The sequence below is a fragment of the Melanerpes formicivorus genome, unplaced genomic scaffold, assembly GCF_026170545.1.
Source record: "Melanerpes formicivorus ecotype bairdi unplaced genomic scaffold, bMelFor1.0.p_v2 SCAF_24, whole genome shotgun sequence".
Lineage (NCBI taxonomy): Eukaryota > Metazoa > Chordata > Aves > Piciformes > Picidae > Melanerpes > Melanerpes formicivorus.
This window is the reverse complement of record NW_027142376.1, coordinates 7,215,764-7,238,848: the sequence shown is the minus strand read 5'-3', so window position 1 is coordinate 7,238,848 and position 23,085 is coordinate 7,215,764. Positions and strand designations below refer to the sequence as shown.

The window sequence follows — 23,085 nt, the reverse complement described above, 5'->3', positions numbered from 1 at the left end:
ACTTTAAAACATGAAACTACTGCCTTTATTTCAAGCACAGCAATGCCTTCCAAGCTGACATTTTCTACTCTAATTATTTCAGGCAAAAGACTGAACAAATGGCTCTGGGGCCCTTTTGAAGGCCAGAGCCTACTAACTGACCACACATACTGACAAACACCTCACCCTGAGTATGATAGAATAGACCAGACCAGACCAGGTTGGAAAAGAACTCAGAGATCATCAAATCCAACCTATCACCCAACACCTCCTGACTAACTAAACCATGGCTTCAAGTGCCACATCCAAGCCTTCTTTGAACACCTCCAGTGGTGGTGACTCCACCACCTCCCTGGGCAGCACATTCCAATGACCAATCCCTCTTGCTGGGAAGGATTTCTTCCTCACCTCCAGCCTAAACCTCCTCTGGCACAGCTTGGGATTGTGTCCTCTTGTTCTGGTGCTGCTTGCCTGGGAGAAGAGACCAACCCCCACCTGGCTACAACCTCCCTTCAGGGAGTTGTAGAGAGCAAGAAGGTCTCCCCTGAGCCTCCTCTTCTCCAGGCTAAGCAACCCCAGCTCCCTCAGCCTCTCCTCACAGGGCTGTGCTCCAGACCCCTCCCCAGCTTTGTTGCCCTGGACTCAATCCCCTCATCCAGATCATCAATAAAGATATTGAACAGGATGGGGCCCAGCACTGATCCCTGGGGCAGAGCACTAGTGCCTGGCTGCCAGCTGGATGTTCACCTGAAAAAGATCACAATTTCTGACTGAGTTAAGCTACACACCACACAATAACCTGCTTCCAGAGATTCATTTACATGACACCAAGCAGCAGTCATTACAGCCATCCTAGTGTCCCGTGGCTTTGTCAGAAAGGCTAAGCATAACCACTTCTGCAAAGATAGACAGCTGGCCTGCAGAGCTGGCAGAAGGAGCCAGGGAGCTGCACAGTTTCCCTATGTTCCATGAGCAGATAGTTGGAACTCTCCTCAGCAGCCTGGATCCCCACAAGTCCATGGGACCAGATGGGATCCATCCTAGGGTGCTGAGAGAGCTGGCAGAGGAGCTGGCCAAGCTGCTCTCCATCATTTTTCAGCATGACTGGCTCACTGGAGAGGTCCCAGAGGACTGGAAGCTGGCTAACATTGTTCCCATCCACAAGAAGGGCTGGTTGGATGAGCCAGGGAATGATAGGCCTGTCAGCCTGACCTCAGTGCCAGGCAAGATCATGGAACAGGTCATCTTGAGTGCAATCACACAGCACTGACAGGATGACCAAGGGATCAGGCTCAGCCAGCATGGATTTAGGAAGGGCAGGTCCTGCCTGACCAACCTGATCTCCTTCTATGATCAGGTGACTGCCTGGTGGCTGTGGGGCAGGCTGTGGATGTAGTCTACCTGGACTTCAGCAAGGCCTTTGACACCATCCCCCACAGCAAACTGCTGGCTAAGCTGTCAGCCCATGGCTTGGACAGCAGCACTCTGTGCTGGGTTAGGAACTGGCTGGAGGGCTGAGACCAGAGAGTGGTGGTGAAAGGTGCCACATCCAGCTGGAGGCCAGTCACTAGTGGTGTGCCCCAGGGATCAGTGCTGGGCCCCATCCTCTTTAACATCTTCATTGATGATCTGGATGAGGGCATTGAGTCCATCTTCAGTAAGTTTGCAGATGACACCAAGCTGGGGGCAGGAGTTGATCTGCTGGAGGGTAGAGAGGCTCTGCAGAGAGACCTCGACAGGCTGGACAGATGGGCAGAGTCCAAGGGCAGGAGATTGAACACATCCAAGTGCCAAGTTCTGCACATTGGCCACAACAACCCCATGCAGTGCTACAGGCTGGGGTCAGAGTTGCTGGAGAGCAGCCAGGCAGAGGGACCTGGGGGTGCTGGTCAATGGTAGGCTGAACATGAGCCTGCAGTGTGCCCAGGCAGCCAGGAAGGCCAATGGCATCCTGGCCTGCATCAGGAACAGTGTGGCCAGCAGGAGCAGGGAGGTCATTCTGCCCCTGTACACTGCACTGGTTAGGCCACACCTCGAGTCCTGTGTCCAGTTCTGGGCCCCTCAGTTTAGGAAGGAGGTTGACTTGCTGGAAGGTGTCCAGAGAAGGGCAACAAAGCTGGGGAGGGGTCTGGAGCACAGCCCTGTGAGGAGAGGCTGAGGGAGCTGGGGTTGCTTAGCCTGGAGAAGAGGAGGCTCAGGGGAGACCTTATTGACCTGAAGGGAGGTTGTAGCCAGGTGGGGGTTGGTCTCTTCTCCCAGGCAAACAGCAGCAGAACAAGAGGACACAGTCTCAAGCTGTGCCAGGGGAGGTTTAGGCTGGAGGTGAGGAGAAAGTTCTTCCCAGCAAGAGAGATTGGCCATTGGAATGTGCAGCCCAGGGAGGTGGTGGAGTCACCACCACTGGAGGTGTTTAAGAGGAGACTGGATGAGGCACTTGGTGCCATGGTCTGGTTAATTAGGTGGTGTTGGGTAAGAGGTTGGACTGGATGATCTCAAAGGTCTTTTCCAACCTGGTTAATTCTATTCTACTGCTGAATCCAACAAGGAGAAGTGAAGAGCTGCATCTCTTCTATGTCAAAACCATCAGACTCTGGTTAATAGTCTCGTGTTGACTGCAATAAAGGATAGAAAACACACCCAGAAGCAATAATTTTATCAGTTACATTCCTAACTTCATCAATATTACATCTGCACCTATCAACAGAAAATTGAGGACAGAAAGCATGAACAATAAAACCACAGCCTGAAGGGGAGCTCCAAGAGCACCTAACTGATTGACTCCTGGCTAAAACAATCAATACTGATATGAAAGATGTTTCTGATGCTTCAGTTTAGCCAGCCAAATCATTTTGCAGATGGTGAAACAAACACAGCTACAGCTGAACATTCAAAGCACTTTAAAGAGCTGAGAATTGCTTCCATCTCACTTACCCTTGCATTACATAAGGGAACTGGTGGCTCGGTATGGGATTGCTTTGTGCTTGGGGAGGATTCCGATGCCTCACTCCATCTGTACTACTGCTCAGAGGGGCAGAGGAAGCTTCTTGGGTTGGGGGGGAGGCAGCAGCTGATCCAGAACGGTCCTTAAAAAGAAATACAGTTGAGACAGTTGAGGTTGGGGCATCCTTTTGCCACAGTTACAAGACTCACCAAGTGGGTCAGAGAAAGCTCTGTGCTTCAACGTTTTGGCTCAAGTTTCATTGGAATGGAATGGAAGGGAAGGGAATGGAAGGGAGCAGGTTGGAAGAGACCTTTGAGATCATCACGTCCAACCTATCATCCAACACCACCTAATCAACTAACCCATGGCACCAAGCACCCTATCAAGTCTCCTCCCGAACACCTCCAGTGATGGTGACTCCACCACCTCCCCAGGCAGCACATTCCAATGGGCAATCACTCTCTTTGTATAGAACTTCTTCCTAACCTCCAGCCTGAACCTCCCCTGGCACAGCTTGAGACTGTGTCCTCTTGTTCTGGTGCTCCTTGCCTGGGAGAAGAGACCAACATCCACCTGTCCACAACCTCCCTTCAGGTAGTTGTAAAGAGCAATAAGATCTCCCCTGAGCCTCCTCTTCTCCAGGCTAAGCAACCCCAGCTCCCTCAGCCTCTCCTCACAGGGCTGTGCTCCAGACCCCTCCCCAGCTTTGTTGCCCTTCCCTGGACACCTTCCAACAAGTCAACATCTTTCCTAAACTGAGGGGCCCAGAACTGGACACAGGACTCAAGGTGTGGCCTAACCAGTGCAGTGTACAGGGGCAGAATGACCTCCCTGCTCCTGCTGCCCACACTCTTCCTGATGCAGGCCAGGATGCCATTGGCCCTCTTGGCTGCCTGGGCACACTGCAGGCTCATGTTCAGCCTACCATCCACCAGTACCCCCAGGTCCCTCTCTGCCTGGCTGCTCTCCAGCCACTCTGACCCCAGCCTGTAGCACTGCATGGGGTTGCTGTGGCCAATGTGCAGAACCCAGCACTTGGGTGTGTTCAATCTCATGCCCTTGGACTCTGCCCATCTGTCCAGCCTGTTGATGGGCAGAATCCAACGGCATGAGATTGAACACATCCACAGAAGAATATCCATATAAGAATGTCAGCACCAGGCAAGTCTTGGAGTTTTACTGCTTCTAGGAAGCCTCTAGTGAAAATAACAATTCAAAATGGCACTCAGCTGCCCCTGTGAGAAGAGTGAAGACTCAAGAGAGGTCCCAGAGAAAACCTAGTCCCCCCCCAGGTGACTGGGAATCCAAGTTTCAAAAAGCTGAACCAAACCAAACACTTCACCTAAAGAATGTTTAACAGCAGCAGAAATTCTAGCAGAAATTCTGTTAACACAAGTAACTTGAACCTCAGGACATGACTTTGTACTCAGACACAACAGTGCCTGCAGTGGCCCAAAATCATAGTAGTATCATAGAATCAGTCAGGGTTGGAAGGGACCACAAGGATCATCCAGTTCCAACCCCCCTGCCATGGGCAGGGACACCCCACACTAGATCAGCCTGGCCAGAGCCTCATCCAGCCTGGGCTTAAACACCTCCAGGGACAGGGCCTCAACCACCTCCCTGGACAACCCATTCCAGGGCTTCACCACTCTCATGGGGAAGAACCTCCTCCTCACCTCCAGCCTGAATCTCCCCACCTCCAGCTTCATTCCATTCCCCCTAGTCCTATCACTACCTGAGATCCTGAGAAGTCCCTCCCCAGCCTTCCTATAGGCCCCCTTCAGATGCTGGAAGGCCACAATGAGGTCACCTCGGAGCCTTCTCTTCTCCAGACTGAACAGCCCCAACTCCTTCAGTCTGTCCTCATAGGAGAGGTGCTCCAGCCCTCTGATCATCCTTGTGGCCCTTCTCTGGACACCTTCCAGCACCTCTACATCCCTCTTGTAATAGGGGCTCCAGAACTGGAGGCAGTACTCCAGGTGGGGTCTCACCAGAGCTGAGTAGAGGGGGAGGATCACCTCCCTTGACCTGCTGGCCACACTTCTCCTGATGCAGCCCAGGATCTGATTGGCTTTGCGGGCTGCAAGTGCACACTGAGAGCTCATGTTGAGCTTTTTGTCCACCAGCACCCCCAAGTCTCTCTCCTCAGGGCTGCTTTCCAGCCAGTCACTGCCCAGCCTGGATTTGTGCCTGGGATCGCCTCGACCCAAAAATGCCACTCCACTACCTTTGTCTTCAGTTTCCTCTCCTACTCATCCTCTTCACTGTGCCAGCTGCCCAATTCAAACTGCTGTGCCCACTGCTGGGAAGGTTTGGGGCAGGAATAGGATAGTAGCGAGGAACTGCTTGGGCTCCCAGCAGCACACCTACCAGGAGCGTGTCAGACTGCTTTCCAAGATCAATACTTCACCCTGGAAGCAGGACAACAGCTGGCTCTCCTCCACTGTTTATCACCGTAACAAGACTGCAATTTGGCCCTGGAGATGCATTATGTTAATGTTTTAGTGAGTCCCCAAATCCTGTTGCTAAACATTACTGTAGTGCTGATGCAGTCGAAATCCTCAACTTCCACAGCTCAGGAAGTGAGGAGGTGCAATTACTTAAAGACATCCAGATCCCATTTCTCCTACAAAGGAAAACAAGAAAAATTTCTCTCTAGAGAATGGGGGGAAAGGGGGAGAAGAAGAAAAACCAAATGGAAAACAAAAAGGCCATTCAAGCTTTGGCCTCAGGCTGTTTCCGTCGAAGTATTATGAACTTAACACCCTGCATACTGACTCCTTCCATGGTCATTAAGAGTCATTTAAAGGCAACAGTTACATCTGATCTACATAACAATACAAAGCAGGGCTCCTCTCCCTGTCCTGCTTGCAAACAGAGGTATAAATACAGCCTGTGAAGAGACAATGTAATGCCTGTCCACTCTCTACTACTGCTTCAACTGCTCCCATTTCTGATTGCCACACAGCAGTCTGGAACAGCACCCCAGCAACAGCAGAATGAAGACAGATAGCTTGATACTGGAAGGTTATTTCCCCTGTGCTGATAATCAACACCCCCTGCTGAAAAGCACCTACATTAGGACTGTTTACATTCCTTTCTGACTAACCTGCCAGGGTTGCTTAGTGATAACTGCCAGCTCCGGCAAAAGCCAAGAGAATGACAGCCATGAAGACCAAATGACAGCCATGAAGACCAAATGCACAGAAGCATGCACTTGCACTTCTGTGGGAACACCAAGGACTGCATCATTTCTGGAGGATCTGAAGAGGGGAAGGCTCAGAACACCCTAAACCAGCTGTTCACATAATGTTCTTACCTAAGGAAACTTTTAATGTAGCTTCTACTTCTGTCTCTCAGACACTGTGACTGTCTTGAAGCTACCATCTAAGCACTGGCCAATTCCAGCCAAAGGAGAAGGAGCACTGGCCAAGCTCCACCTGCCTGTCTCCCAAGGGCACTCATTTGAGTAGTCTCTCTGCAGCAGTACAAGTTTGCACAAAGGAAAATCAGAGCCTCGTTGCTAAAGAACAATCCCAACATGTTGCTCAAACTGCTGCTCAAAGACCCAGGGAGATGTAGGGAAAAGGGAATTTGGGACAGTGTTAGAAAGAACAGCTTAGAAAGAGTGGTGCTTTATCACCTAATAAACATAACTGTGCTACACTTTGGGGGGGAAATACATCATCTTGGTTTAAATAAAGCTCCACCCTTAAATAATCCAATCTAATGGCACGAAGCCGTGCAGCACGCTCTCCTTTCACCACACTATTTCAGAGACACCTTTTTAGAGTGAAAGAGAACTTTCAGGAAGGCTTCCTCAGTGCAGAAGAAAGGTGTGTCCTGTGCATGATAAAAAAAAAAACCCAAAACCACTCACTGAGCTACTGCTGGAGGTTGCAGCTCCGTGGCCTTCTCTGCTGGTGCTGGGTTTTGGAGAACTCGGGGGTGTCCGAGAGGTACAGACCAGATGAACCATGTGATACTCATCCTGCTGAAAGTGAGAGACATGGAAGTGCTAAAGTCACAGCAGTTGAGAGATTTAGAAGCAAAACCAAATTAAAACCCACCCCTGTCTTTAAGAATCCACTTTCTAAGTGGCACTGACAATCAGTAAAGGCACACTGGACAAAACAGAGAGACCACAAAGCCAAACCTGAGCCCAGCACAAGAGAAAAATCTCTTGGTTCACAGTTAATGTTTTCTTAGCAGCTGGCCACAATCACATATTGAATGCTCATTTAATTCCAGTCTTCCCCAGACCTGCAGTTAGAGCAGGACCAATGGAAGACCACACAGAGAAACAGCAAACAGCATTACCACAAGCTTTAAACTTCTCTTTTGGAAGCATCTCAAACCTTTCCCAGGACTCAGTTGCCCTTAAGTTAAAAGTGTGCATTGAGCTCTGATGAAGAGCAGTATTTCCCCTGTACTCAGCACTAGTTAGGCCACACCTTGAGTCCTGTGTCCAGTTCTGGGCTCCTCAATTTCAGCAGGACATTGAGACACTTGAACATGCCCAGAGAAGGGCAACAAAGCTGGGGAGGGGTCTGGAGCACAGCCCTGGGAGGAGAGGCTGAGGGAGCTGGGGTTGCTTAGCCTGGAGAAGAGGAGGCTCAGGGGAGACCTTCTTGCTCTCTACAACTCCCTGAAGGGAGGTTGTAGCCAGGTGGGGGTTGGTCTCTTCTCCCAGGCAAGCAGCACCAGAACAAGAGGACACAGTCTCAAGCTGCACCAGGGGAGGTTTAGGCTGGAGGTGAGGAGAAAGTTCTTCACTGAGAGTCATTGGGATGTGCTGCCCAGGGAGGTGGTGGAGTCACCATCCCTGGAGGGGTTCAAGAGGGGACTGGATGTGGCACTTGGTGCCATGACCTAGTCATGAGATGTTGGGTGAGAGGTTAGACTTTATGATCTCTGAGGTCTCTTCCAACCTTGGTGGTACTGCAACAGGGATGGTTTTGACTGTGTATTCAAATTGCACACCCAATAACCAACTTTGGATCAAGCAGAGCCATAAAAAACACATAGCAGAATCTGTCCTCTTCTGAAATCAGTGTGGTGCAGTTTTTAATAAGAAGGCATTTGGATACATTAGGTTTGAGGGTTGTTTTTTCATCAACTATTAAAACCCCAAACCAAACAACAAAACCACCACACACATTTACTCACTTTCAAGTTTGACTCACTGGGAACAAAGAAAATTGGGTACTTGGGCACCATACAATATTGCTAGCATAGCCTATCCACATCCACATTCATTCCAGTTCCTCTGCACAGACCAGTTGCTAGCCACTCACTGTTCCATGAGGGACAACTTAGCAGCCAGGGGCAGTGAGCAAGGATCAGAGAGCACTGAATGCAGCCATCAGCACTCTGACCACATCAAAACCTTTTAACCATCTTCCTTGAGAAGAATCTCATGCCACTCAGAAAGGCAAAGGAAGCTGGGCATGCAGCTTGCAAAGCTTTACTCAGAGTGACAGTTCATGGTAATGTATTTCTTCCCAGCAAGAGAGATTGGCCATTGGAATGTGCTGCCCAGGGAGGTGGTGGAGTCACCATCCCTGGAGGTGTTAAGAGGGGACTGGAGGAGGTACTTGGTGCCATGGTTGAGTTGATGAGATGGTGTTGGGTGACAGGTTGGACTGGTTGATCTCTAAGGTCTTTTCCAACCTGCTTAATTCTATTCTATTTGTATCTGTGTTAGGCATCACTATGCTTGAAGAGTGGCACAACTTCCAGCCTCCAGGTATTTGGTATTGGTGAAATGACACTGCTTAGTATCAAAGAGCAAGTATCATTAAAACTGCACTGAGAGACAGCCAACTCTCAAGTAATATCAGAAATTGCTAGCTAATCAAGTAGGGAGAACGTGGCACAGAAGGAGACTGAACTGAAAAACAATCCTGCCCTTTTTCTTTCCCCCCAAAAAAGCTCCTGAAGACTTGAACATAAACTTCTCTCCTTCCAAACACCAAGTTTAGAACTTAGTGCTAAGACTGATGAGAGTGTTTCTGAAGTCACTACATCTAATGAACTAAGGCCTATAGCTACTAAAACGCCTCTGAAGTCACTGCCCCTGCACACTGAAGGCAGACACCACTTGGCAGAATTTCTCCTCTAGCACACAAGCATGGCTTGAAAGTGTGTGCCTTAGACCTCTCCTGCTGTAAGCAGGTCATGGGAATGTAAGGGATTCAGGCTTCACTTTGTCCTCAAAAAGCAGAGCCAAGCTTTGAGGTAAGTTACACAAGCATTTTAATGAACTTTTAAGTGGCAGAGGCCGTAAGCCTGGCTGGCAACATTCCAGCTCCAGTGGGCTAGTAAACCTAGACACTGTAAGTATTTTGGTAAGCAATTAAACCCAATGGAGTAAGTCTGTTTCAGAACTAATACTACAAAGTAACAGCAGTGTTTGGCTGCTCAAGCAACTACGCAAGATTCCCCTGTCCTGGCTTCTCCATACAACACTGAACTTCAGCTGCCCACAATCACTAAATCCTCTCCTTTAGAGACTTAGCTCTCAACATTAAGATGTAGCCTATCCACTCTTGCAGCCTTTAACCTCATTTTTACCTCAACAGGTATCATGACCAAGACCCAGGTACTCCATGAGAGAATTGGCCTATTTCCTAAGACAAAAAGCCTGCAGAGCTGTTTAAGGACCTAAAGTATTTTCCAACTAGTTACTGAGGCAGCCTGGTCTGGTTAGAAAGAGTTATAGTATCATAGTAGCAGTCAGGGTTGGAAGGGACCACAAGGATCAGCTAGTTCCAACCCCCCTGCCATGGGCAGGGACACCCCACACTACATCAGGCTGCCCAGAGCCTCATCCAGCCTGGGCTTAAACACCTCCAGGGATGGGGCCTCAACCACCTCCCTGGACAACACATTCCAGGGCTTCACCACTCTCATGGGGAAGAACCTCCTCCTCACATCCAGCCTGAATCTCCCCACCTCCAGCTTCATTCCATTCCCCCTAGTCCTATCACTACCTGAGATCCTGAGAAGTCCCTCCCCAGCCTTCTTGTAGGCCCCCTTCAGATACTGGAAGGCCACAATGAGGTCACCTCAGAGCCTTCTCTTCTCCAGACTGAACAGCCCCAAAGAGCTGAAAGATGACCCAAGGCATGATTCTTTTGGTACCCTCAACACTGCAACAACAGTTCTTGAGAAGCTGCCCTAAATACCACCTTATTCTAGGTGCTCTTAAGAGCTTTGATGCTACCAAATCAAAGGCACTGCAAGTTTGCAATCTCAACTATTTTGAGAACCAAGTGCATGTAGCTCAAGATTTCCTGCAAGAGAGGTCATGTGCATTTGGGACTTGGATTTCATTTAAATGCTGACTGAGGAGTCCAAAGTCAAATTAGTCACATTACTTTTGGGGATTTTACCAAGAGGAACCACAGGAGTTAAAGGAAAAAGACACTGCAATAACCAACAAGCTTTCAGACATCATCAGGGACAGCTGAGAGTTGACAAATACAGGCAAGGGCTAGGAAAGAAGGGTTTTTACACTGAGAATGGTGAAACACTGGCACAGGGTGCCCAGAAGCCTGTAAACACTTCAGGCCAGGCTGGACAGGGCTCTGGCACTGGCACAGGTTGCCCAGAAGCCTGTAAACACTTCAGGCCAGGCTGGACAGGGCTCTGGCACTGGCACAGGTTGCCCAGAAGCCTGTAAACACTTCAGGCCAGGCTGGACAGGGCTCTGAGCCACCTGATCTAATTGAATGTGTCCCTACTCACTGCAGAGGACCTTTAAATGAGTTTTAAAGATTCCTTCCAACTCAAAACATTCTACAACTCCACAAATGCAACCAGGACAAGAAATAGCTTGCCTAGCAAAGCCATGGAGGAACTGAAAACCCTGGGTGGGCATAGAAGTAGAATAGATTTGCTCAGCCCAGTGCCATTTGTAACCCAAATGCTTGGATTTAAGTGTGTAAGAGAAATGAGATGATGGCCCAAGCCAACACAAATCTGTTGCATGCCTCCACTTCTGTCACAGTGGGAGCTGCCCAGAGGAGTGACACTACATATCACTTGTCTGGGAGTCATGCAGCCCATTTGCTCTCCCAGCAAGTGGAAAGCTGCCTCACTCCACAAGCTTGACAGTCCCATAGGCCAGAATGGATCACCATGTTGTGGTGAGACCTCAATACAACAATGAAACATTGAAGCTGCAGGACATACATCTAAGTTTCCTCTTTCCCCCCAAGGACTTTTGGTCAAAGATGATATGGTGTTGATAGAAAGCTTACTTTTCTGAGCACATCTTTCAGCTGGAGATGATCAGGAAGCAGTCTGCCAGAATACACCAGTCTCTGATCCTTTGTTGACTAGGAGATGGGACAAAGAAAGGAATTTAGCTTTTCCCTGCTGTACAGACACACATTTGCAGATGAGAAAATCCCTTCCAACTCCAACCACCACCACCACCACCACACAGCCTTAAAAGCAAACACTGTAGAGCCTTCACAAGTCCCATGGGGAAGTTCTCCCTGAAAAAGAACTCTGCTGCTGCATGCTCAGCACAGGTGCTGCAACAACTGACACCACCTACATGCTGCTCAAGCAAACTGCCAGCTCTTTTCAGCAGTGCCCCTCTTTCCAAGGCTTGCTCTTCATCCTGCTCACACTGCTTGGCACCTGATGAAAAGGCACATGGAGGAGTGGCTAGGGCAAAGAGAGCCAGCAAACCCAAAACTGAAATCAGTGAGTAGAGCAATGGGAAGGCAATTAAACAGACAGCAGGAGGACACAAACTCTCCATCTTTTTTTGACAAGGAAATTCACTTATCAGTCCCTGCACCCATCTCCAACACCTCCCCTACCTCCCTCCTCCCTCCCCTTCCCCCCCCCCCAAAAAAAAAAACCCCAAACATTTACCAGGGCAAACAAGGAGGAAAGCATTAACAAGCATGAAGCACTGAAAGGTTCAGCCCTCAAACTTTGGTGAGCTTTCTTTGCCTGTTCTGACACTTCTAGAGTTTAAAAGACTTCTGCAATGCAAACAGGGATTGATTTTGATTATTGCTTTGTGGGTACCATATCATTTCTTCACCAAAATAAACCCCAGCCCAACAAACAAGCCAGCAAGCAAAAACCTTCTCACTGTTCTGCGTGGCAGAGATAGTAACTGCATGCTTGTGAAAAGGAAACTCTTGGGAGCACCTGTCTAGAAGGTGGTGAGCAGTAAAGCAATGGTTAAAGAACACAAACACAAATCCCAGCCCCACTCAACTCACTTGAGCCCGTCAGGAAGCTGTCAATGGTTCTAAGCACTAGGGGGTCACCAACATGCTGCAACTCTGGGAATAAACAGCTCTTTCCTTCCCCCTCCTTCCCCTTTCCCTCTTCCCCCTCCCCCTCCTCCCCTATCCCCTTTTTTCCTTCCTCTTTTTCTTTCCTTCCTTCTTTATTTGTCTTCAAAATCCCTTGCACATTCACTCCTCCTGGAAAGCATTTCAAAGAGGATCCAACTGTTACATCACCTCAGCTTAACTCCTGCTTGCCTACTGAAGGCATAGTGTTTACCACTTGAAAGGGAACGCTGGCATCAGCAAATGCTGCATGAAGAAATCTAGCCTCACATCAGGGGAGCAGGCACACACTATCAGCATGAAATGTTCAAAGCAGTTCCCTGTCCTGCAACCAGCTCATCTTACAACAGCTCCTCTTTCTCTCCCAGCTCCAGCTGCCACTCTGCAGTCTTACCCACGTGAACACCAGGACACAAATAGAGCAGGGGAAGCTTGCAAAGACATTTCAAGGCTTTTTGTTGTTTCCTTGCAACAGCCTTTTACAGATCCCCAAGAACTTAGCAGAATGTAGAAGAGCTGCTGGACAAAAACTACATCTGGGTATTTCACTAGGGGGAAAAAATAAATTAGACACTCTAAGCCCCAGGGAGCCTGGGGGGACTGCTTGATAGGAGGCTCAACATGAGCCAGCAGCCTGCCCAGGTGGCCAAGAAGGCCAATGGCATCAGAAAGAGTGTGGCCAGCAGGAGCAGGGAAGTCATTCTGCCCTGCACTCAGCACTGGTTAGGCCACACCTTGAGTCCTGTGTCCAGTTCTGGGCCCCTCAGTTTAAGAAGGACATTGAGAGACTTAAAGGTGTCCAGAGAAGGGCAACAAAGCTGGGGAGGGGTCTGGAGCACAGCCCTGGGAGGAGAGGCTGAGGGAGCTGGGGTTGCTTAGCCTGGAGAAGAGGAGGCTCAGGGGAGACCTTCTTGCTTTCTACGACTCCCTGAAGGGAGGTTGTAGACAAGCAGAGGTTGGTCTCTTCTCCCAGGCAAGCAGCACCAGAACAAGAGGACACAGTCTCAAGCTGTGTCAGGGGAAGTTTAGGCTGGAGGTGAGGAAGAAATTCTTCTCAGAAAGGGAGATTGCCCATTGGAATGTGCTGCCCAAGGAAGTGGTGGAGTCATCATCCCTGGAGGTGTTCAAAAAGGGATTGGATGTGGCACCTGGAGCCATGGTTTAGTTGTCAGGAGGTGTTGAGTGATAGGTTGGACTTGGTGATCTCCAAGGTCTTTTCCAACCTGGTTAACTCTGTGTTCTGTACCAAGTCCAACCTGTATATTAAAAACTTGGTGCTTTAGAATGACCACTGGGGCCAGAAGAAAAGTCCCAGAAACCTTATTTCTGGGTCCTGAGATTGATTATCTGGAGATAATTAGAAGAGATAAGCAGCTCAAACAAGCAAAACCCCAAACTCCAAATGGTTGTTATCATCACCCAACAGGGCAGTGGGGTCCACTTTTACAGAATAAACCAGGTTGGAAAAGAGCTTTGAGATCATCCAGTCCAACCTATCACCCAACACCATCTCATCAACTCAACCATGGCACCAAGTGCCTCAGCCAGGCTCTTGCTAAACACCTCCAGGGATGGTGACTCCACCACCTCCCTGGGCAGCACATTCCAATGGCCAATCTCTCTCTCTCTGAAGAAATTCTTCCTACCTTCCAGCTTAAACCTCCCCTGGCACAGCTTGAGACTGTGTCCTCTTGTTCTGGTGCTGCTTGCCTGGGGGAAGAGACCAACCCCCACACCTGGCTACAAGCTCCCTTCAGGTAGTTGTAGGGAGGTTTGTCTGTCCCACTCTTCACACAGTCTTCTAGCTGGCCAACTTCAGCTCCTTCTCTGCAGCACCCCATAGATGAGCCTCCCCTTAACCCCATGTAATTATCTTCTCAAGCATGATACAAGCAGCACAAATTATTTTTTAATATGAATACATTACAGGCAAGGAACTGCTAGACTACAATGACTGCTCCAAGCTGACAGCTCCATTGCCTTGAGTAACATGTTTCAGCTCCCTACAAAACCACAAGAGAAAAGGTTACACACACACACAGAGTACTGTTAATCATATTAAGCTGCAGAGATTAAAGGGGGAAAGATGAAGCCTTAGAACTCCATCCTCCTGCCTATGCAACTCAAATACCTAACTCTACACTACAGAAGTATCACTTCCAATGCTCAGGGTGAAAGCCATCCTGGCATTCTGAAGTGCTGGGTTGTTTTTAATGCAGCTGGAAGAAGTGACCAGGGTAAAAACATATTCACATACATGCCAAAGTAAAGAGAAAAGGCATGCAACTCATCCCCTGCCAAAGGAGGTTGGCTGTCACACCTCCTGCTTCAAGGAGCAGCAGGCCCACTGCTAGCCCAAACACTGAACTGTGATGGAAGAGCACTTGGAAAAATAAATACTGAACAGAAGCAATCAGATTGTCCTCACTCTCCAAAGCAAGCACACAGCATCAGACCAACCAAAGCTAGAACCTGGAGTTTAGAGGGAGCTGGAAGACAGCTTTCAGATCCCAATCCAAAAGGCACATACTTGAAATGAACAACTCAAAGGCTAATGTTGGTTTATTCCCTCCTAGTTTTCAAGCAAAACTCCTTCTACAATGCTTAGTCCATGCCCAGCTCATTAGCAAAATAGAATAGAATTAACCAGGTTGGAAAAGACCTTGGAGATCACCAAGTCCAGCCTATCACCCAACACCATCTCATCAACTCAACCATGGCACCAAGTGCCTCATCCAGGTTCCTCTTAAACACCTCCAGGGATGGTGACTCCACCACCACCCTGGGCAGCACATTCCCATGGCCAATCTCTCTTGCTGGGAAGAACTTCTTCCTCACATCCACCCAAAACTTCCCCTGGCACAGCTTGAGACTGTGTCCTCTTGTTCTGGTGCTGGTTGCCTGGGAGAAGAGACCAACCCCCACCTGGCTACAACCTCCCTTCAGGGAGTTGTAGACAGCAATGAGGTCTCCCCTGAGCCTCCTCCTCTCCAGGCTAAGCAACCCCAGCTCCCTCAGCCTCTCCTCAAACCTCTCCAAATGTAAGCTAATGCAGCACCATCCACTAGAAGCAGAGCCAACCTCAGGGCTATCCTATTCCAGCTGCAAAACATTCACTGTTTTGGGTCACTCCACCTCTCACCCAATCCTCCATAGAAAATAAAACTCCAAACCACCCAGGGTGGCTAGAACTGTAGGCAAAGTATATGCTAGATGGAAGGCACTACAGGAAATGAGGCACAAGCCTGGAGGCTGTAGCCAGGTGGGGGTTGGTCTCTTCTCCCAGGCAAGCAGCACCAGAACAAGAGGACAGAGTCTCAAGCTGTGCCAGGGGAGGTTCAGGCTGGATGTTAGGAAGAAATTCTTCCCAGCAAGAGAGATTGGCCATTGGAATGTGCTGCCCAGGGAGGTGGTGGAGTCACCATCCCTGGAGGTGTTTAAGAGGAGCCTGGCTGAGGCACTTGGTGCCATGGTTGAGTTGATGAGATGGTGCTGGGTGATAGGTTGGACTGGATGATCTCAAAGCTCTTTTCCAACCTGGCTAATTCTACTCTAAATTGATGTTTAGGTGTGCAATCAGTGCAGTGGTTGACAATCAAAGGCCAGGATCTGCCAGACTGATACAGACAGGCTGATTTTCCCAGGTTTTCTAACACCAGGATTTGATTTAGGGATACTACACCTGCAGTACTCTGGCTAGGAAAAACTGGTCCAGTCAGGGTGGGGGTGGGGGAAGAAGCAAACAGTGATGGGTGTGAACTTTAGTTTAGACTCATAAACTCATTTCATACAGTTGTAAAACTCATTTAGCTCATTCAATGACTCTACTAAATATCTCAACTTTAATGGTGATTAAACCAACCTACATCTGCCTATGTACTTGGAATTTACACATTTAGTTGTTTACACAAATTAATTAGGGGGGGAAAAATATCACAGGCCTCAAGGCCTAGCTTCTCCTTGGGATATTTTAACCATCTCATTTCCAGAAGATATAAACTCCTAATAAACTGCAAATTTCATGACAGTTGCCATATGAGGTATGGTAATGAGAGGTGGAATGAGGCACAAAAGAAACTTTGTATAGGCTTCTCTTGGATGAGAAGCTCAACAGGAGCCAGCAGTGAGCACTTGTAACCCAGAAAGCCAACCAGAGCCTGGGCTGCATCATAAGAAGCAGAGCCAGCAGGGTAAGGGAGGGGATTCTCCCCCTCTGCTCTGTTCTGCTGAGACCCCACCTGGAGCTCTGTGTCCAGTTCTGGAGCCTCTATTCCAGGAAGGATCTGGAGGTGCTGGAAGGCGTCCAGAGAAGGGCCACCAGGATGAGCAGAGGGCTGGAGCTGCTCTGCTATGAGGACAGACTGAGGGAGTTGGGGTTGTTCAGTCTGGGGAAGAGAAGGCTCTGAGGAGACCTAATTGTGGCCTTCCAGGATCTGAAGGGGGCTACAGGAAAGCTGGGGAGGGACTTTTGAGGGTGTCAGGGAGTGACAGGACTGAGGGGATGGAGCAAAACTAGAAATGGGTAGATTCAGATTGGATGTTACCCATGAGGGTGGTGAGAGACTGGCACAGGTTGCCCAGGGAGGTGGTGGAAGCCTCATGCCTGGAGGTTTTGAAGGCCAGGCTGGCTGTGGCTGTGAGCAAGCTGCTGTAGTGTGAGGTGTCCCTGGCCATGGCAGGGGGTTGGAACTGGCTGATCCTTGAGGTCCCTTCCAACCCTAACAATTCTATGATCCTATAATAGCAGTGAGAGCAACTGGTTTCTATTTTGCATCCTTGACTTCAAGAACACTCCAGTACCTTGCAGAGCATCTGTGTTCTGATGTACTCCTGCACTCTTAAAATAGCATTGTAACAGAAGTTATTTCCAGGACCTACCATCCTCAGGGAATACAGAAATCTGATCAACAAGCTTTGGCTACTGATGTGGTTTAGGGTTCTTTTAAGAGAGAGGGAAAACCTGGACAGGCTGGAGAGGTGGACAGAGAGAAACCTACTGAAGTTCAGCAAGGGCAAGTGGAGTCCTGCACGTAGGAGGGAATGATTGCATGCAGCAGTGCAGGTTAGGAGTTGACCTGCTGGAAAGGAACTCTGCAGAGAGGGACTTTGGAGTCCGGGTGGACAAGTTAACCATCAGCCAGCAATGTGCTCTTGTGGCCAGGAAGGCCAATGTTATTCTGGACTGCATTAAGAAGAGTGTGAACAGCAGGTCAAGAGAACTTCTCCTCCCTCTCTACTCTGCCCCAGTGAGGCCACATCTGGGGTACCCTGTCCAGCTCTGGGCTCCCCAGTTGAAAAGAGAGGAGGAACTACTGGAAAGAACAGGACAGACTGAAGGAGTTGGGGCTGTTCAGTCTGGAGAAGAGAAGGCTCCCAGGTGATCTCATTGTGGCCTTCCAGTATCTGAAGGGGGCCTACAAGAAGGCTGGGGAGGGACTGCTCAGGATCTCAGGTAGTGATAGGACTAGGGGGAATGGAATGAAGCTGGAGGTGGGGAGATTCAGGCTAGATGTGAGGAGGAGGTTCTTCCCCATGAGAGTGGTGAAGCCCTGGAATGGGTTGTCCAGGGAGGTGGTCAAGGCCTTGTCCCTGGAGGTGTTTAAGCCCAGGCTGGATGAGGCTCTGGCCAGGCTGATCTAGTGTGGGGTGTCCCTGCCCATGGCAGGGGGGTTGGAACTAGATGATCCTTGTGGTCCCTTCCAACTCTGACTGATACTATGATAGAATCCAACAGAGGGCTACAAAGTTGATGAGGGGACTAGAGCATCTCCCTGACTGTGAAAGGCTGAGGGATGTGTGGCTGTTCAGCCTGCAGAAGCTGAGACTGAGGTGGAATCTCATCAGTGCTTATCAACATCTAAATGCTGGGTTGTCAAGAGGATGCAGCCAGGCTCTTTTCAGTGGTGCCCAGAGACACGCCAAGGGGCAATGGGTACAAGCTGGAACACGAGAAGTTCCATCTAAACACATGAAGAAATCTCACTCTTGTGAGGGCAACAAAGCTGCCCAGAGAGGTTATGGAGTCACTCTCCCCTGGACACTTTCAAACCCTACCTGGATACATTCCTGTGCAACCTGCTCTGGGTGAACCTGCTTTAGCAGGGGGGTTGGACCAGATGGTATCCAGAGGTCCCTTTCAAACTCTACCACTTGTGAGCAAAGCTCCTAAAAGCAGAGTGATTTAAACAGATGAAAATCAACATAAAATCAAACAAAACTAAACAGGCAGAAGCACTCACTATAAAGAGCCTGGCAAGCCAAAAATGCAGCTTGTGATTTTACTATAGGCAGGAGACAGCCTTTTAAATGTCTTTCTCCTCTCCCACATCAGTACGTCAACCTGAAAGGCTGTATGAAATGGTATCATAGTATCAGTCAGGGTTGGAAGGGACCACAAGGATCATCCAGTTCCAACCCCCCTGCCATGGGCAGGGACACCCCACACTACATCAGCCTGCCCAGAGCCTCATCCAGCCTGGGCTTAAACACCCCCAGGGACAGGGCCTCAACCACCTCCCTGGACAACCCATTCCAGGGCTTCACCACTCTCATGGGGAAGAACTTCCTCCTCACATCTAGCCTGAATCTCCCCACCTCCAGCTTCATTCCATTCCCCCTAGTCCTGTCACTACCTGAGATCCTGAAAAGTCCCTCCCCAGCCTTCCTGTAGGCCCCCTTCAGATACTGGAAGGCCACAATGAGGTCACCTGGGAGCCTTCTCTTCTCCAGACTGAACAGCCCCAACTCCTTCAGTCTGTCCTCACAGGAGAGGTGCTCCAGCCCTCTGCTCATCCTCGTGGCCCTTCTCTGGACACCTTCCAGCACCTCCACATCCCTCTTGGAATAGGGGCTCCAGAACTGGAGGCAGTACTCCAGGTGGGGTCTCACCAGAGCTGAGCAGAGGGGGAGAATCACCTCCCTTGCCCTGCTGGCCACACTTCTCCTGATGCAGCCCAGGATCTGATTGGCTTTGCGGGCTGCAAGTGCACATTGAGAGCTCATGTTGAGCTTCTCCTCCACCAGCACCCCCAAGTCTCTCTCCTCAGGGCTGCTTTCCAGCCAGTCCCTGCCCAGCCTGGATTTGTGCCTGGGATTGCCTCGACCCAGATGCAGGACCCTGCCCTTGGTCTTGTTGAACCTCCTGAGGTTGGCTTGTGCCCACCTCTCCAGCCTGTCAAGGTCCCTCTGGATGGATCCCTTCCCTCCAGCCTGTCTGCTGCACCACACAGCTTGGTGTCATCAGCAAACTTGCTGAGGGTGCACTCAATGCCACTGTCCATGGCACCCACAAAGATGTTGAACAAGCCTGGTCCCAGGACTGATCCCTGAGGGACTCTGCTTGTCCCTGGCCTCCACTGGGACATGGTGTTCAGTTATTGTTGTAACTGCCAACACAGCAAATCTAAATTAAATGAGGATCACTGAGAGAATTTTCACTACAGAAAAAAAAAACCCAACCCCAACCCTCCCCATTCTGTACTCCAGAACAAGCTGGGGGATTCTCACCTCGTTGTTGAGCCTAGCATGAGGCACACTGAGGAGCCCATTTCAACAGGAGAAAGATGTGCCAGCAAACTTCAATTCCATGTTACACTGCTGGCTACAAACCTACAGTGCAACAGGAAAACCTCTTCTTCATTCAGGTTGCTGCTCAGAAGCCAAATTTAGCAAGATCACAGGATGAGTCAGAAACCCAAAGTTTAACACAAATACGTCAGAGGAGGACATTCTACTGAGGAGGAAGCAGCCACAACCAGCTGAAGTCACGTTTTTGTTTCCTTCACTGCAGATAGGCTCTCTCGGCAGTTACTGAGCTCTCGCAGCAGAGAGTTACTGGCAACAGTAACCAAATCCACACATAGAATACACATAGAATAAACCAGGTTGGGAGAGACCTTTAAGATCACCATATCCAACCCTTCAAGCAATCCAACCTACCTAAACAACTAACCCATGGCACCAAGCACCCCATCAAGTCTCCTCCTGAACACCTCCAGTGATGGTGACTCCACCACCTCCCCAGGCAGCACATTCCAATGGGCAATCACTCTCTCTGTGTAGAACTTCTTCCTGACCTCCAGCCTAAACCTCCCCTGGCACAGCTTGAGACTGTGTCCTCTTGTTCTGGTGCTGGCTGCCTGGGAGAAGAGACCAACACCCACCTGCCCACAACCTCCCTTCAGGTAGTTGTAGAGAGCAAGAAGGTCTCCCCTGAGCCTCCTCTTCTCCAGGCTAAGCAACCCCAGCTCCCTCAGCCTCTCCTCACAGGGCTGTGCTCCAGACCTCTCCCCAGCTTTGTTGCCCTTCTCTGGACTCATTCCAGCAAGTCAACCTCCTTCCTAAACTGAGGAGCCCAGAACTGGACACAGGACTCAAGGTGTGGCCTAACCAGTGCAGTGTCCAGGGGCAGAATGACCTCCCTGCTCCTGCTGCCCACACTCTTCCTAATGCAGGCCAGGATGCCATTGGCCCTCTTGGCTGCCTGGGCACACTGCAGGCTCATGTTCAGCCTGCCATCGACCAGTACCCCCCAGGTCCCTCTCTGCCTGGCTGCTCTCCAGCCACTCTGACCCCAGCCTGTAGCACTGCATGGGGTTGCTGTGGCCAATGTGCAGAACCTGGCACTTGGATGTGTTAAATCTCCTGCCCTTGGACTCTGCCCATCTGTCCAGCCTGTCCAGGTCCCTCTGCATTCTCAAACACTGCTTGATTTGAAGGTACCACTGACACACCCTAAGTTTTGTCCTGCTTGAGTTGATGAGATGGTGTTGGGTGATAGGTTGGACTCAGTGATCCCAGAGGTCTTTTCCAACCTGGCTGATTCTATTCTCCAAAAGGCAGAAAACCCCTTTGAGACATGAAACTACTCATTTGCCTTCCCTTCACACACACACAAAAGTAATTAAAAAAAACTAATCAACCATGCCAGTAATTCTTCTACTGAAGCAGGTGCACACTAATCTACAACCTCAATGGAACCTTTGTCTGATGCTTTCTCTGGCAAGGCCTAGGTGCCACATGCTGCTGCAGTGCGGAGGAAAAGTCCTCACAGGATGTTAGGGGTTGGAAGGGGCCTCCAAAGATCTTCCAGTCCAACCCCCCTGCCAGAGCAGGACCAGAGAATCCAGCACAGGCCACACAGGAACACATCCAGACAGGGCTGGAAAGGCTCCAGAGAAGGAGACTCCACAACCTCTCTGGGCAGCCTGCTCCAGGGCTCTGTGACCCTCACAGGCAAGAAGTTCCTCCTCACGCTGAGGTGGAACCTCCTGTGCTGGAGCTTATAGCCATTGCCACTTGTCTGATCACAGGGTGCCACTGAGCAGAGGGTGTCCCTGTTCCTTCCATCTTGACCTCTAGCCCTCAGGTATTTACAGACATTGATCAGATCCCCTCTCAGTCTTCTCCTCTCCAGACTAAACAGCCCCAGGGCTCCCAGCCTTTCCTCACCAGGCAGTGCTGCAGTCCCTTCAGCATCCTTGCAGCCCCGTGTTGGACTCTCTCCAGCAGATCCCTGTCCCTCTTGACCTGAGGAGCCCAGAACTGGATGCAATATTCCACGTGTGGCCTCACCAGGGCAGAGTACAGGGGAAGCAGAACCTCCCTGGATCTGCTGGACACACTCCTTGCCTTTTCTGGGACAAACATTCAAATACCTAACTGCCATTCTCAAGAGCTACATTATGATCTTTCTATCATTAGCTGCATTTCACAGTCTCTGTCCAATTGCAAATGTAGAGCTTAAAAGGGATTACAAACACACCACATTTTCATCATGAAACACCCCCCCCCCCCCCCCCCCCCAAAATGAAAGCTACAAGTCTTTACACTAAGCTTAAAGGCACAGCCACAAATGTCATGTGAGTTTGTAGAACATCTGACAGCAGACTTCTCACCACAACCTCCAAAAATGGCTTGTCTAAGAAGAAAAACAGGGTGGGGGAAAAGAGTAATTCTGAAGGTGGTTCAGTTGCATGTTTCACGTGTTAGGAATAAACATCTGCCCCACAGCTCAGGCAATGGCAGCTTCCCCTATCCTGGTTATGCTGCGATGATTCAGACAGAACTCTTACCTTTGCAGAGCCTCAGTTAACACAGGTGTCTAATCTCCAGTCCCTACACAAGTTAAACCAAGCATTCCTAAGCGCCTCCAGTGCCACCACCTCGGGGGATGCCACACAGCGACCTCCTCCAGCCATTGCAAAGGGCAGCTGCCTGCACAGCCACTGCCGCTGCAGCCAACTCTTCGGCAGCAAGAACTCTTCCATTTGTTCGGCAGGGCACCTAAGGGAGGTCCTGGCCCTGCAGGACCAACCTTACCGACAAGGGGAGGCAAAAAAGGGTTGGCCGACCACTCACCGGCTTGCTGGGGTAGACTTTAGAGAGGTGAGACTTCAGCTTGCCCACAGTCCAGTCCAGAAAGCAGTTAATGGTCTGGTCGGTGTACTTCTGGTTGGGGGCCTTGATGATGAGGGTCACCGGGTGATCCACGACGCTCTGCTCCATGCTGCTGGCAGCGGCGCCCGGCCCGGCCCGGCCCTGCCCTGCTCCTCCCTCTCTTCTCGCCGTGGGAGACGAAGCGGCCGGAGCCTGCGGGCGGCTTCGGGCGGGTTCAGCGGCCGGGGCTGAGCTTCCCGGGGCAGCCCATCGCCGTGCCGCCGCTCACACCGCCGCCAGGGCGCTGCCGCCGGACGAAGCCTGCCTGGCGAGCGGGCGGGAGCAAGCAGACAGAGGGGCGGCTCAGCGCGTCACACACGAACGACCCCCCTGCGGTAACCACGGCGACGGGGGCTCCCGCGGACCCCCACCCCCGCCCCCAGCCCGCCCCCGCGC

General features: G+C 50.4%; 1 protein-coding gene across 5 annotated transcripts in view; it reads right to left on the bottom strand.

Annotated features, from left to right (window-relative positions):
- The window catches only part of HERPUD2 (HERPUD family member 2), a 35,330-nt gene extending 12,522 nt beyond the window's left edge, over nt 1-22,808 (bottom strand). For 2 of the 5 annotated variants that reach the window (XM_068152763.1, XM_068152759.1), the window contains exons 1-4: nt 22,612-22,808; nt 11,191-11,268; nt 6,804-6,917; nt 2,911-3,062 (exon numbers count right to left, since the gene is read on the bottom strand). In XM_068152763.1, coding sequence (XP_068008864.1) covers nt 2,911-3,062; nt 6,804-6,917; nt 11,191-11,268; nt 22,612-22,758 — 491 coding nt within the window. In that variant the 5' untranslated portion in view covers nt 22,759-22,808. The remainder of the gene's footprint in view (nt 1-2,910; nt 3,063-6,803; nt 6,918-11,190; nt 11,269-22,611) is intronic. The other 3 variants (XM_068152760.1, XM_068152761.1, XM_068152762.1) reach the window with 3 other exon arrangements.
- Nucleotides 22,809-23,085: the final 277 nt, after the last annotated feature.